The 14293-nt window shown below is 45.5% G+C and overlaps 1 protein-coding gene across 1 annotated transcript in view; it reads left to right on the top strand.

Moving 5' to 3' along the window:
- KLF12 (KLF transcription factor 12) overlaps nt 1-14293 on the top strand; it is a 298698-nt gene that overhangs the window by 191548 nt on the left and 92857 nt on the right. Inside the window, exon 5 of the mRNA XM_053312269.1 lies at nt 13904-14039. Within this exon, the coding sequence (XP_053168244.1) occupies nt 13904-14039 (136 nt within the window). The remainder of the gene's footprint in view (nt 1-13903; nt 14040-14293) is intronic.

Below are 14293 nucleotides of genomic sequence, written 5' to 3' on the forward strand. Positions count from 1 at the left end.
TAATGCCACATTTAGTTTAGCCATTAGAAGTGCTTACATTCATCTGGATTATACCTGCTGTGTAGGCAATACCCAATGAAAACCTATAGGCCCCTTTCCTCCATGTGGGTTTCACATATGTCTTTTTCCCATGGGATAATGGCTTGAGAGGCAATTTGGCATGATAAATGACATATGGAAAAGGTACTCTTCTCTCCCCCCACCCTTGCTTTCACTCTTTCCACTTGTCCCCTCCTAAAATGACTTTTCATTAAAAGTCAGGGGACATTGGTCTACCATTGCATGCATTTTAATGTACAGTGTTTCTTTCTCTCTCTCTCTCTCTCTCTCTCTCTCTCTCTCTCTCACGCACACACACACAAAAAGAAAGAATGCACCAGACAGACAAGAGACCTTGCTATTTTTTTTTTCTTGATCTCAGGATCTACATATGTGAGTAGACATGTTGGCATTGCCAACATGTTGGCAAACATGACACTCTTTTTTAAAGAAACACTTTTATTTACTTCTTTCTATGTAATTTTTTCCCCCTGGAGAGAAGTAAATATGCTTGAAATAGAAGTAAAACTGAGTGTTTAGCTGTGACTAATGGCATGAGTACACTCCCGTTTCTATGTGAACACTATGAGAGCAAATATGGCCCTGAGAAAAACACAGCTTTTTCTTAGGTTGAAATTAGATTTAAAACCAACAAGTGTGGAGCAGGCCTGCACCCCTTGTGGCCCCTCCAAGCCAAGGCAGCGCATCATGTGTGTTGTAGGTTGCCAAGTGTCAGACAAAGCTCCTATCTTGGAGTCCCTGGCATGAAGCAAATCTAGGAGGTTGCTTGACTCCCTGATGAGCTACGTCCAGCTTAGAGGGTCACAAGTTGTACATGCCTGATGTGCACAGTCCTTTCAACATTAAAACTCTTAAGTATCACCTGCGTTTTGTTATAAGAGGGTTTTTTTCCCCAGCAGACAAAACGATGTTAACATTCAGCATTCATGGCCAAGAAATGATAGTCTTGCAGCATTAGCAAACTTACTACATAATTAGTTGCATAATTCAGAAAGGGCAAGATAATATAGCTGCCATTTTAAAGTCACAGCTAAGTGATGAAGTTGATGGAGTATCATCTGCAAATAGGCTTTAATACTGAAGGATGTTCTTCCCCTTTAATTTGCTAACAGGGTATTGAGAATTGATGGTCTCTTACTTTATATAAATCAAGGTTTTGAGCCACAGTACATACAAAAACAAACAAACCCCTATTTGTTTTTGTGGCTAATTCAGTTAGTTGGCATTATTGACCAACTGTGTACTCAAAAAGACATGAGGCTGCCTTAACAATTCTAAATGATTTTTTTAAATCTTGAGTTTACTGCTTGCTTGTACAGTCCAGTTATTCTCTACAACCCAGGGCTAAGGAACATTTTTATGTCGATCAGTGTTCACTGTTTACAAAAATCCGTGGACTGAGCTTTTAGAAGTATTTTAGAGAGCAAGTATTTCAGGAGTCATGATGAAATAATAGGATTTGATAACATGGAAAGAGCTTTTGCAGTTGTAATTCTAATTATTATGATTATCACAGTCCTCTGGAGATAGGCATCTTTCCATTGTCTTTCCTACCATGTAAGCCTCTCTTACCAAATCTTTGTCACTCTTTTAGGGTCTTTTCCAGTTTTTGTTCCTCAGCATAATTCTTCTCTCACCTCTGTGTTTGCCTAAAAGCAATGGGTTTGGATGGGTTATTCCTTTCTATATAAGCAAGCCTCTTTTATTTTTATTTATTTATTTATTCAATTTCTATACCACCCTTCTAAAATGGCTCAGGGCGGTTTACAGATAAAACAAAAACAGTTAAAATCAATCAGCAATTAAAACAGATATGTTAAAATACCATAAAATAACAGTTATACAATAAAAACAGCTTAAAAACCCTGAAAAACCAGATACATTAAAACCCTTTACAACAATTTAAAAACCCTGGAAGGCCAAGATTTTATCTTAGTACTGGTTCTCATGTGCATTTTTGACATGATAAAATCAGTACAAGGTGCTTTGTTCATATAAGATCTGTGTGATCAGCATTTCTTCTGATACTGTATCCAGGCAGCTGATCCAGAGTTAACACTTTTGAGATATAGTATGTCTGAAGTGTCATCATGTGATGGGTAGAGCTTGGAATAAATGTTCACCATGTAAATCTGGCAAAGAAAGGTAATCTCAGGATGATTTTTCCATGAAAGTGTTGGATCTGACAGTCTGGGTATAAAGTTAGTACCTGTTTGCCAAGCCATACTCAATCAAATGTTGACCATCCACCCCTTCTTTCCATATTAGTTATAGAGTTCCCACTGGAATTCAAAACTGCAGGTTTTCCTATTCAATTGGAGGCCCTCAGTAAACTGTCTCTCCCCAGCTATCCAAGCAGACAACAAAATATATAGTATCCCTGCCAGGTGCCAACTTAGAATGAAAACATTTGAGTCAGGGGCATAACTATAATAGGGCAAGGGGAGACAGTTGTCGTGGGGGCCCACTGCCTGGCCCCCCGCCCGAGGCAAGTCACATAACTGACTCCCCCAGCTGCACACCCGCTCGAGCTTCCTTCAGTTGTATTCTTGAGATTGTTTTTAATGAAAGGCGGTATATAAATTCAACAATCAATCAATCAATCAAATCAAATACTCATCCTCCGAAACTGATGTGAGTGTTGACCTGGATCTACCAGAACAGCATGTCTTTCTCTAGTACCATTAAATGACTTGCATCATCCACAATTTACAAAACCTTTTAAAAAATAAGTTAGGATGATATTCTATTGTGGCACATAGAGAGAGAGAGAGAGAGAGAGAGAGAGAGAGAGAGAGAGAGAGAATGCTTTTTGTTACCACTATTCAGCTTCATTTAAGATTTCTTTACTTTATGAGCTGAGCTTCAGTGAGGGCGGGCCCATTTTAAAATCTTGTCTCTGGGCACACACCAACCTTGCTATGCCCCTGATTCAAGTTGTTCTGTAGAGGTTTCCCTGCTAGTAGTGGTGGTGTTATAATTATTCCTAAACTTTTCCAAGCACTGTACAGAGGCAGCCCTTCAATGGGGAAGGGTGCGGCGGTTGCCTCAGACATGGGTTTGGAGAAGCACAGGGGACAAGTGCCAGGCCTTGCCACTGCAGTACTACCCTGCCATCTACTGCCCTTCCTCACCCCACTGTGGGATGCTGTTCATTTCCCCCTCCTCACTTTGCTGGGGCACTGTTCTTTCTCCTCCAGCTTGAGCTAGGACTGCCTCTTCCACAACTACTTTGAGCTAGGGATGTCTCTTCCACTGGTGTGTTGGTACTGTCTGGAAATGTTCACATGTTGCTGCCGCTGCTGCCTGCCTCGGCAGCATGGGCTGACAATGATGAGCACTGTCTCCTGATGGGGGTGGGGGGCACTATATTGTCTTTTGCTTTGGGCAGCAAAATGTTTTGCATTACCCCTGGTGCTGTACATAGACATACTGACGCAGGCCCTGCCTGCAGGCTTCCAGTTTTAATAGCCACAGCACAAAAAGAAAAAGGCATGAGGAGATAGAAAGAAAACAAAAAAGAAGGTACCCAGATTTTCAAGCTGTATAGCAACCAGCTGGAGTGGCCACTTAGAAGATAATGATGTGAGGGGAAAAGCTCCACTCAGCTCCAGGCAGTCTTAGAGGAAACTGATTATCTAGACCAATTTCAAACTGGTTTTCAGGTGGGCTATGGGTTGGAGACTGCCTTAGTCGGCCTGATGGATGATCTCCAATTGGGAATTGACAGAGGAAGTGTGACTCTGTTGGTCCTTTTGGATCTCTCAGCAGCTTCTGATACTATCGACCACAGTATCCTTCTGGAACGTCTGAGGGGGTTGGGGGTGGGAGGCACTGTTTCACACTGGTTCCGCTCCTACCTCTCGGATAGATTCCAGGTGGTGTTGATTGGAGACAGTTGCCCTTCAAAATCTGAGCTTAAGTATGGTGTCCCTCAAGGCTCCGTACTTTCTCCAATGCTTTTTAACATCTACATGAAACCGCTGGGAGAGACCATCAGGGGATTTGGAGCTGGGTGTTACCAGTACGCTGATGACACCCAGATCTATTTCTCCATGTCAGCCTCTTCAGGAGTTGGCATATCCTCCCTAAATGCCTACCTGGAAGCAGTAATGGGCTGGATGAGGGAGAATAAACTGAAGCTGAATCCAGATAAGACAGAGGTACAGCGTGGTGTAGTGGTTAGTGTGCTGGACTAGGACCGGGGAGACCCGAGTTCAAATCCCCATTCAGCCATGAAACTAGCTGGGTGACTCTGGGCCAGTCACTTCTCTCTCAGCCTAACCTACATCACAGGGTTGTTGTGAAAGAGAAACTCAAGTATGTAGTACACCGCTCTGGGCTCCTTGGAGGAAGAGCGGGATATAAATGTAATAATAATAATAATAGTAATAGTGTGGGGTCAGAACTCTAGAGATGATTTTGATCTGCCTGTTCTAGATGGGTTCACACTTCCCCAAAAGGAACAGGTTTGCAGTCTGGGAGTACTTCTGTATTCACACCTCTCCCTGGTTTCTCAGGTTGAGGCGGTGGCTAGGGGTGCTTTCTATCAGCTCCGGCTGATACGCCAGCTGCGCCCGTTTCTCAAGATTAATTATCTCAAAACAGTGGTACATTTGTTGTTAACCTCCAGACTGGACTTCTGTAATGCGCTCTACGTGGGGCTGCCTTTGTACGTAGTCCGGAAACTTCAGTTGATTCAGAATGTGGCAGCCAGGTTGGTCTCTGGGTCATCTCAGAGAGACCACATTACTTCTCTGTTGATGGAGCTACACTGGCTGCCAATAGGTTTCCGGGCAAAATACAAAGTTATAACTTATAAAGCCCTAAATGGCTTAGGCCCTGGGTATTTAAGAGAGTGTCTTCTTCATTACAAGCCCCACTGCCCATTGAGGTCATCTGAGGAGGTCCGTCTCCAGTTGCCGCCAATTCATTTCATGGCTACACAGAGACGGGCCTTCTCGGTTGCTGCCCCGAGATTGTGGAATGCGCTCCCTGCTGAGATACGATCCTCCCCATCTCTGGCAATTTTCAAAAAAACACCTGAAAACCCATCTTTTTGCCCAAGCTCTCTCTGCTTCCTAATATTTTTGGGTTTTAATTTCTGGTTATTTTAAAATTGTTTTTAAGTTTTTGTATATGTTTTTAACTGGTTTTATGTTATTGTAAACTGCCCAGAGATGAAAGTTTGGGGCGGTATACAAATTTGATAAAACAACAACAACAATATTGGTGGGACCATGACATTGAAAAAGTAGTAGAAAATGAAGATGCAAATATATAATGGGACTTCCGACTACAAACAGACAAACATCTGCCACACAATACACCAGATATAACTGTAGTCGAGAAGAAAGAAAAACAAGTCAAAATAATCGACATAGCAATACTAGGGGATAGCAGAATAGAAGAAAAAGAAATAGAAAAAAATCACAAAATACAAAGATCTACAAATTGAAATTGAAAGGCTGTGGCAGAAGAACACCAAAATAATCCCAGTAGTAATTGGCACCCTAGGTGCAATTCCAAAAGATCTTGAAGAGCACCTCAACACCATAGGGGCCACAGAAATCACCATCAGCCAATTACAAAAAGCAACTTTACTGGGAACAGCCTATATTCTGTGATGATATCTATAATAACAACAAGAACAATATTGATAACACAATTCTGACACCCCAGGTCCTTGGGAAGGACTCGATGTCTGGATAAAGCAAACCAGTCAATAACACCTGCCTGACTGTGTAAACAAGACATAATAATAATAATATAAGCAAATGGCAGTTGGTACCAGTTAAGATGATTTGGTGGGTTGCGTTGTGCCCTCTCTCCCCCTGTTGCAGCCAGGCAGAATGGCTATTAATAGACAGTGTCCTGGAAAAGGAAGATCACCATATGGAATGCAGACAGGGACCTTCTGAGAAGTAATCTGAATGTTCTATTTCTAAGATGATACTTAACAGATCTCCAACCTGTTCCTGCATATCTCTCACCTGTTACTTTTCCCATGCCTAACTCGTATTTAGGCTCCTACATTTTATTATGGCATTGCAGTGTTCATTAAGGCAAGCAGGTGGTCCATTTTATCTACACCTGAATTCAAAACTATCCAATTTTGCAAGTAATGATAAAAGTAAAAATTGCCATTCTAAGCCTACTTGGATGGAAACAAGATGTTGAGAGATGGTGAAGCTGCTGCCAAAACCAACAGCTCTGTTCAAGGCTGCCTGGCAAGCCCTGCCATTGTGCTGATGTGCTACTTAACCCCACTAGTGTGGCAGTTGTCTCTTCAGACAAACACTATATCCAGGGAGCGATCTTTTTTGCGATTAGGAATGATGACACCCCAGTATTCCTAATCATAGGAAAAACTCTCCCTGAGAGCATCATTTGTCGGAAGAGACAAGAACCCTACAAGTGGGACTGGAGGTGGGGGAGCATTTTGTGTATGACATCAGTGTGAGCAGCAGGGCTTGCCAGGCGGCATTGCAACTGTGAACACTGTAGACAGTTCCAATAATGCCTGAGTAGGACTCCTGTCTCTGAACCAGCCTCTATTCCTTGTTCGTATGTAGTAAACCAAAATGCATGGCTTTGTATCATTACAAATGTCACTCCTCCAGCAAATGATAGCTAATGAAGTGGGTCTGGGGACTTGCTACTCAATAATATCATATTTTTGTTGTTCTTCAACGTGGTCTCTGTCTTCTACACAAATGGGCTATGCGCCTGCACAGAGACCATGTTGGAATCTAACAAGCTCAATTTCTCCTGCTTTTGGCGGTAACTCTGCCACCCCCACCCCCAGCCACTATATATAGCTGCGCCACTCCTCATCCCCTCAGTCTTTCTTTGTCCGCGCTTGAGCAAACATTGTGAGTCTCTCAGCTCTACAATCTTTTGGATTGAGCCTATCCTGGTTGTTTTTCTCCTGTTTTCTCTCTTCCTTTATTTTAATTTTCACTTCATGCAGTGGTGTTTTTTTTTTCTTGCATTGCGTTTTATTTCCTCACTTCTTCCCTCGAGCTCCGTTCCCAGCTGGGATGGAGCGTGTTGGCCAGCTGGCCTTCAGTGTGCATGCCGGGCACAAATAACTTCAAGAAGTGCATCACTTGTGGAGCTAAGCTCCTTCCCTGGAAACGCACTTGGAGTGCCTCCTTTGCTTAGGGGAGTCCCAAATAGTCAAGAACTGCTCACATTGCCAGAAGTTTACTAAGCAGGTTCACCATTATAGGGCCTCTCGCTTGTGCGCAGCCCTGTGGGATTTGGCTCTCTGTTCTTCAGAAGCCTTACAATTTAAACAGTCCTTCGGAATGGCCGTCTCAGTATCGGCAGACTGACCCGCTTCCTCTGCTGGAGGAGTCGAACCTTCGATCTCGGTACTGGGACCAGCGGTCTTGGATGCTCACATGACTCCAGCATCGGAGGAAAGGGCACGCTCAGAGAAGCTCCCCTCTTATCAGCCGTAGGTGACTTCTCGGACTTCACCGGTCTCATCAGCACCGCAGCCGAAAGCAAAAAAGAAGTGATCTAAGGCGTGCAAGCGTTAGTCGCTGGATCTGGAGCAGCCTCCTCCTCTGAAAAGGAAAGCTTCGGGTGCTTTGGCCTCCTTGGCTTCGATCCATAAGAGGTCTTGGGTCGTCCAGCAGGACCAGCCACAAAAGCCTATGAGGCAAGTGCGACCTGTTTCCCCTGAGCCATCAGAAGCCTTGGATGCGGCTACAGTGGAGGATTCTGACAATGATTCTTTGGGAGAGGAACCGTATTCCCCCCCTAAGCTTGATGAACACGCCTCATGGCTGCTGTGCCGTCAATCCCCCCCACATCGATATCAGGAAGATCGCTCTTTGCCGTACCTCCAGGATGTTTCCTGAGGTTATCGGGATCGATGCCTCACTTTAGACTATCGCTCCCCTTTGGTAGATGCTGAGCATGCGTATAACTCTTGGTGCCCAGATTTCAGTTCATACGACCGATATCGATAAGACAGCATGTCAGATTATGCAGGCTACGCCAGGCTATGGGCTACACTACTCGGAGGACTGCACTTACGGTCAGTTCTCAGTTCCTGGGCCAGAGAGGGCCCCTCTTTCTCACTCAGTGGTTTGCCCATGTTCCCGCTCTCCGCATAGTTCCCCTTGGGATCGAGGGGATTGTGAAGCACTGGCTCTATACGTGCCATCGGAGCACCGCGAGTTGGTTCCAGTCTCGGAGCCTGGTTCCCCCCGGGATTGAACCCTGCTACCCAGGAGCTAGCTATTCCTCTCCATCCTGCGTCGGACAGTGAGGACTGCTCCCCAGATTCAGAGGATGTTTCCCTGGGATCATCACCCCTCGATATCAACTCGGATTCGTAGCTGGTATCCCCCTCAGAGGACCTGAAACTCTATACAGTCTATGTGACTCATATGGCTTCCGCTTTGGGGGTGAATTTGGGTAACTCACAAGAGGGTGAATTGGACCCGCTGTTTAGCCTAATTGACTCTGAGGCCAAGGTCTCAGCGACTTGGCCATTTAACACTGCACTTTTGAAGGTGGTGAAAGCACATTGGAAGAGACCTAATATGCTTTCTCAACCCAATCGGTGCCTTGAAAACTTTTACAGGGTTCAGTTTCAAGAGGACACGGCCTTTTCGAAGAGTCATCCAATCCACAACTCTATTGTGGTGTAGTCCTCTTTGCAGCAATATCGGGGGCACAGTCAATCTGCCCCCGGGTGATAAAGAAGGCAAAAAATTGGACTTCTTTGGGAGAAGACTATATTCTGCTGCGGCATTGCACTTTAGAGTGGCCAATTACCAGGCCTACAATGCCCAGTATAACCACTTCTTGTGGGAAAAGGTGAGTCCCTTTTTGGATCTCCTTCCTCAGGATAAACAGGATGCTGCAAAGTCCTTTCTTTGAGAGGCGGTTCACGTGTCCAAGCAGGAATTGTGCTCTGACCGGCACTCCATAGAGTGTGTGGCCAAGGTCATGGCTACGTCGGTGGCATTACGGCGCCACACCTGGTTGAGGTCTTCAGGCCTACATTTTGAGGTCCGCACCAGGGTGGAGGACTTGCCCTTTGAGGACTCAAACCTATTCTCAGAGCAGACTGATGATACGCTCCAGAAGGTGCAAACGTTAAGGAACACAGCACATTCCATGTCATACGCTTCTCAGTTGCCTAAGATGCAGAAGACTCCTATGTGGTTGCCTCATCAGGCTCAAAAATCCCAGTTGTACCATCAGCTATCCTCAGAATGGTCCTTTCAGGCCAATAAGTTCCCCACAAAATTGAAGTCGGACAGCCAGCCTGGTAAGCAGTCTTTCCAAAAGCCCCACACAAGTGTCCCAGCTAAGAAACAATGACTTGGGGCGCTTTGGGGACTTGTCTGAGCCCCTTCACAGAGACTTGGGAAAGGGTGACCATGGATCAGTGGGTCCTGACAGTAGTGTGCATAGGCTATGCCATGGAATTTCAGGGGTTGTGTCCGATATCCAGAGCTGTGGTGACCCCCCACACGCCAGAACTGGATCAAGATGTCACCGTTCTACTAGAGAAGGAAGTGATAGAAGTCTTATCAAACCCAAACAGTCTGGGGTTTTTCTCCCGGTAATTCCTGGTACCGAAACCGGACGGGGGCCAACACCCTATTTTGAACTTAAGGGCTCTGTACTGGCATCTTATCTACATATGGTTTCATATGCTGTCAGTACCGAACATCATGGCTGTCCTTCACAGGGACATGTGGATGGTCTCATTGGACCTAAAAGATGCATATTACCACATGTCCATAAGGCCTCAAAATCGGTTCTTCCTAAGGTTTCAGATAGGTGGGATCACCTATCAATTCAAGGGAATGCCGTTTGGCCTTACTACTGCGCCTCGTGTATTCACTTTTGAGGCGCAAGTGGGCTAAGTTGTGAACTGCCTAACCATTTGAACCAAATTTGCTAGAGCTGTAGGGGCACATGGGGAAACCTCAATGCCATAGTTTGTGGTGATGTCATCTACCCCAATTCAAGATGGCAGATGTGTGAACTTTTAAGGTGCAAGTGCACTAACTTGAGGACTGTCTAACCAATGTGGAGCAAATTTGGTACAGTTGTCGTGCGTGACACACAAGGGCACCACAATGGTATAGTTTGTAATGATGCCACCCACCCCCATCCAAGATGATGGATGCGTGAACATTTGAGGTGCAAGAGATCTAACTTGCGGACCACTATTTGAACCAAATTTAGTCCAGTTGTATAGTGAAAGGAAAGTAAGCAGATTAGTTCTTACTAGAACAACTTGTTCTCATATTGCGAAAAATAAATATTTTTTAAAATCGCACTGATTTCAATGTTTTGCATCACCCCTGGTGCTGTACCAACTCTGGTTGTGTTTGCCTCACAGGACAATAATGCTCAGTGCCCCCTGTATTGCTCCGGGGGGGGGAGATTGGGCATAGGGTCGATGGGGGATGCTTTTGTTCAGTCCTGGGTAAGCCCGCTCCTATATGTTTTCCCCATTCCCTCTCATTCCCAGGGTCCTGAACAAGTTGAGAGTGGATCAGGCCAGGGCTATCCTGATCACCCCATGGTGGGCCAGGAGGCCCTGGTTTCCGGCTCTGACCCACATGGCTCTGAACTGGAGGACTCTCCCTGTTTGGACGGACCTGATGTCACAGGAACAGGGCAGGGTGTTGCACCCAGACATCCAGTCCCTCCACTTGACCGCATGGCAGGTCCTCCCAACTTCCCCCTGAGACTGCAGGAGGTGTTGGTGGTGGCTAGGAAGCCGTCTGCTAGCAAGTCCTATGATCTCAAGTGGACACGGTTCAGGTCTTTTGCTGACCTACAGGGGTTTGATGTGGACAATCCATCTGTTCAAGTCATATGTAATTACCTTCTGTCTCTTAAAAAATCTGGGTTGAAGCTTGCTTCTGTTAAGGTATATTTGGCTGCCATTGTGGCACGTTCCCCCTCGGATCGGGCCTCCTGGTTCAGGGAGCTGGTGGTTAAAATTTTCCTGAAGGGACTGACACTCTTGTACCCAGATGACCCTATTATGGCCCCGGCCTGGGATCTGTCTGTGGTTCTGGCTGGTCTTCTCCGACCATCCTTTGAGCCTCTGGTTCTATTGACCCTCGTCTGTTGGCTTGGAAGGTCACCTTTTTGGTGGCAGTTACCTCCTCCAGGCGTGTTAGTGAGTTGCAGGCCCTGTGGGCTGACCAACCGTACCTGCAGTTCCATAAGGACAAGGTTGTTCTCAGGACAGATGTCAAGTTCCTGCCTAAAGTGGTGTCCATGTTTCACCATTCATCCCCACTCACTTTACCAGTGTTCTTTCCAAATCTTTCATCAGATGCGGAGCCACGGTTACATTGTTTGGATGTGCGAAGGACTCTGTCCTTTTACATGCAGAGACCTGCTGAGTGGAGGAAGTGTCACTCCTTGTTTATCCTGTATGATGGGCCTCAAAAGGGACTTCAAGTATTGGCCCAGTCCATGTCCAGGTGGATAGTCTCCACTATTGAGTTGTGTTACCAGTTGGCACATAAACAGTAGCCTTCTACTATAAAGGCCCACTCTGTTCGGTCTGTGGCCTTTGATCGGGCGGTCCCATTGGACACTATTTGTCAGGACACTACTTGGGCTTCACCCCATTCATTTATAGAACATTATGCTATTGATGTTAGAGCACGTAATGATGCTGTGGGGCTATTCACACAATTGAAGAAAATCGGGCTAGCCTCTGCTAGCCCGATTTTCTTCAGTCGTAAGAACCCGCTCCTGTAGCCCACCCCTTACCCCGGGTTTGCGGAGCGAGTGCTCTGCAAACTCAGGCTATTGTATCGTGAGTAGCCGCCGGAGGGGAGGCGAAAAGCCGCCTCCCGGCTCTGGGGGTCACACCAGCATGCCCTGAATGCTCGTGCAGGGCATGCTAGAGCTTGTGGGGGCCAATTGGCCCCCGCTCCCCCCAGCCCCCACTGGCTCTGGCTCAGAGCCGGCAACCGTGTGGGCAGCCGATCCGGCCGACCAGGGCTCCCTCCCCAGTTGTGAGCAGGGAGAGCAGGCTTAGCCCACTCTTCCCGCTCACAGCCCCAAACCAGGTCTCACGGATTGTGAGACCCGGTCCTGTATTTGGCAGGAGTGTCCTGCAGTCTATTTTCAGTTGATCTGCTTGTCCAGAAATAAGGTTGTTCCTGGTCGTTTACCAATTGTCTCTGTTTTTCCTGCACCTTGGGTGCTTGCTTGTGATGCGCCCATTTGTGTAGAAGACAAGAGACCACATTGAAGAACTACAGGTTACTCACCAGTAACGTTGGTTCTTCTAGTGGTCATCTGTACTTCTACAAGCCCTTCCGTCCTCCCTGCTTGGGTCACTGAAGCTTGACTCTGTGATTGAGGGGATGAGGAGCGGCTGGAGGTGGGGTTACTGGCCAAAGCAGGAGAAATCGAGCTTGTTATTGAGATTCCAATGTGGTCTCTGTGCAGGCGCATAGTCCATTTGTGTAGAAGTGCAAATGACCACTAGAAGAACCAACGTTACAGGTGAGTAACCTGTAGTTGTTGGCTTGATGTGATGGAGGGAAGATGTAGGGCTACTATTTTCTCTGTAACATCTAGTTTCAGCCTGAATAGGAAATGTCCCATCAAACCCAGTAGCATTAGCTTCTGTGAAAACATCTTTAGGATCACACTGCAAGACTAGACTACTTCTTTATGCCTCCTTGCTTTTTTTATTAGTAGAGTAGAGTAACATTACAAATTATATATAAAATGATTACCTTAAAAAATTAAATTTAATTACAGAAAAGTACATACATACATTACATTTACAACACAAATAGTGCCAAAAACTCAGACCAAAACTCCTCATACTTGAAAAACAAGATGATTACCTATCAGTGTGCATGTGTGTGTTTATAAAATTCAGAGAATAGGACTGTATCATCAACTGCATCCCTCTCAAATCTAGCATCAGTGGTCCATGCACTGAAGAACAGAATAGACAATTCTGTTCAGAACAGAGAATTACCACACTCTACATTTATTTATTAATTTAGTGTATTTCTATACTGCCCAACATACAAATCTCAGGGCCGTTTACAAAATATACCAAAATTTAAAACAGAACCAACAACAATTAAAATATTAAAATAATTAAAACAGTTTAAAAAATCTCTAACAGTATAAACTTTAAAACTATTAACTAAAGACCTGATTAAATAGGTATATCTTCAGCTATTTCTTAAAAACAACCAGAATTAGGGGAGGCTCTAATTCTGTTTGAGGGCATATTCCAGCACCCCTAGACAAGGCCTGGCTTTGGGTCACCATCAGATGAGCCAGTGGCAACTGCAATCGGTCCTCATCCAATTGTCCTAATAGGTGACGGGTTTGATGAGGAAGGAGGTGTTCTCTTAAATACCCTGGATCCAAGCCATTCAGGGTTGCTCTTGAAAATAGTCCAGAAACTTCAGCTGGTGCAAACATGACTGCCAGATTGTTGACAGGTGTGAGTTATTAGGAACATATCACACCTGTCTTACATCAGCTACACTGACTATCAGTTTCCTGGCCCAGTTCAGGGTTCTGATCATTACCATTAAATATATCTACAGACTAGGCCGAATTAAATTGTGGTAAAGGTAAAGTTTTGCCATCAAGGCGGTGTCCACTCCTGGTGACCATAGAGCCCCGTGGTTGCCTTTGGTAGAATACAGGAGGGGTTTACCATTGCCTCCTCCTGCGCAGTATGAGATGATGCCTTTCAGCATCTTCCTATATCACTCCTGCGCAATATAGGTGTTCCCCATAGTTGTCCCTGTACTAGATTTAACCCATTGTGTCTCTTTCTTTTTCCTAGCACAAATGGATCCCCGTGGCCTGTCTCCCAGACAAATCAAAAGTGACAGTGATGACGATGACCTGCCAAATGTGACCTTGGATAGTGTTAATGAAACTGGATCCACGGCCCTCTCTATAGCTAGAGCCGTTCAAGAGTAAGTATCAGGTTTTCAGAGTGATGCCAAGGCGGCCGGCACCTAATGGAAATACCAGGTCATATGGCATTCTCTAGCTGTGTCATCCTACATCTGAATCCCTATAGGTACCAGACCCATTCTGTTTGTTAGCATTACCTGTAGCAGCAGATTGTTTTCTGTTTCTGCAGCAGTACAGGAATGAATGTGAGCACACATGTGTGCCTGTATTCACCCTAGCTTGCAGACGGAAGTCACTTGTTTCTCCTTTTCTC

The sequence above is a fragment of the Hemicordylus capensis genome, chromosome 3 (genome assembly GCF_027244095.1).
Source record: "Hemicordylus capensis ecotype Gifberg chromosome 3, rHemCap1.1.pri, whole genome shotgun sequence".
Lineage (NCBI taxonomy): Eukaryota > Metazoa > Chordata > Lepidosauria > Squamata > Cordylidae > Hemicordylus > Hemicordylus capensis.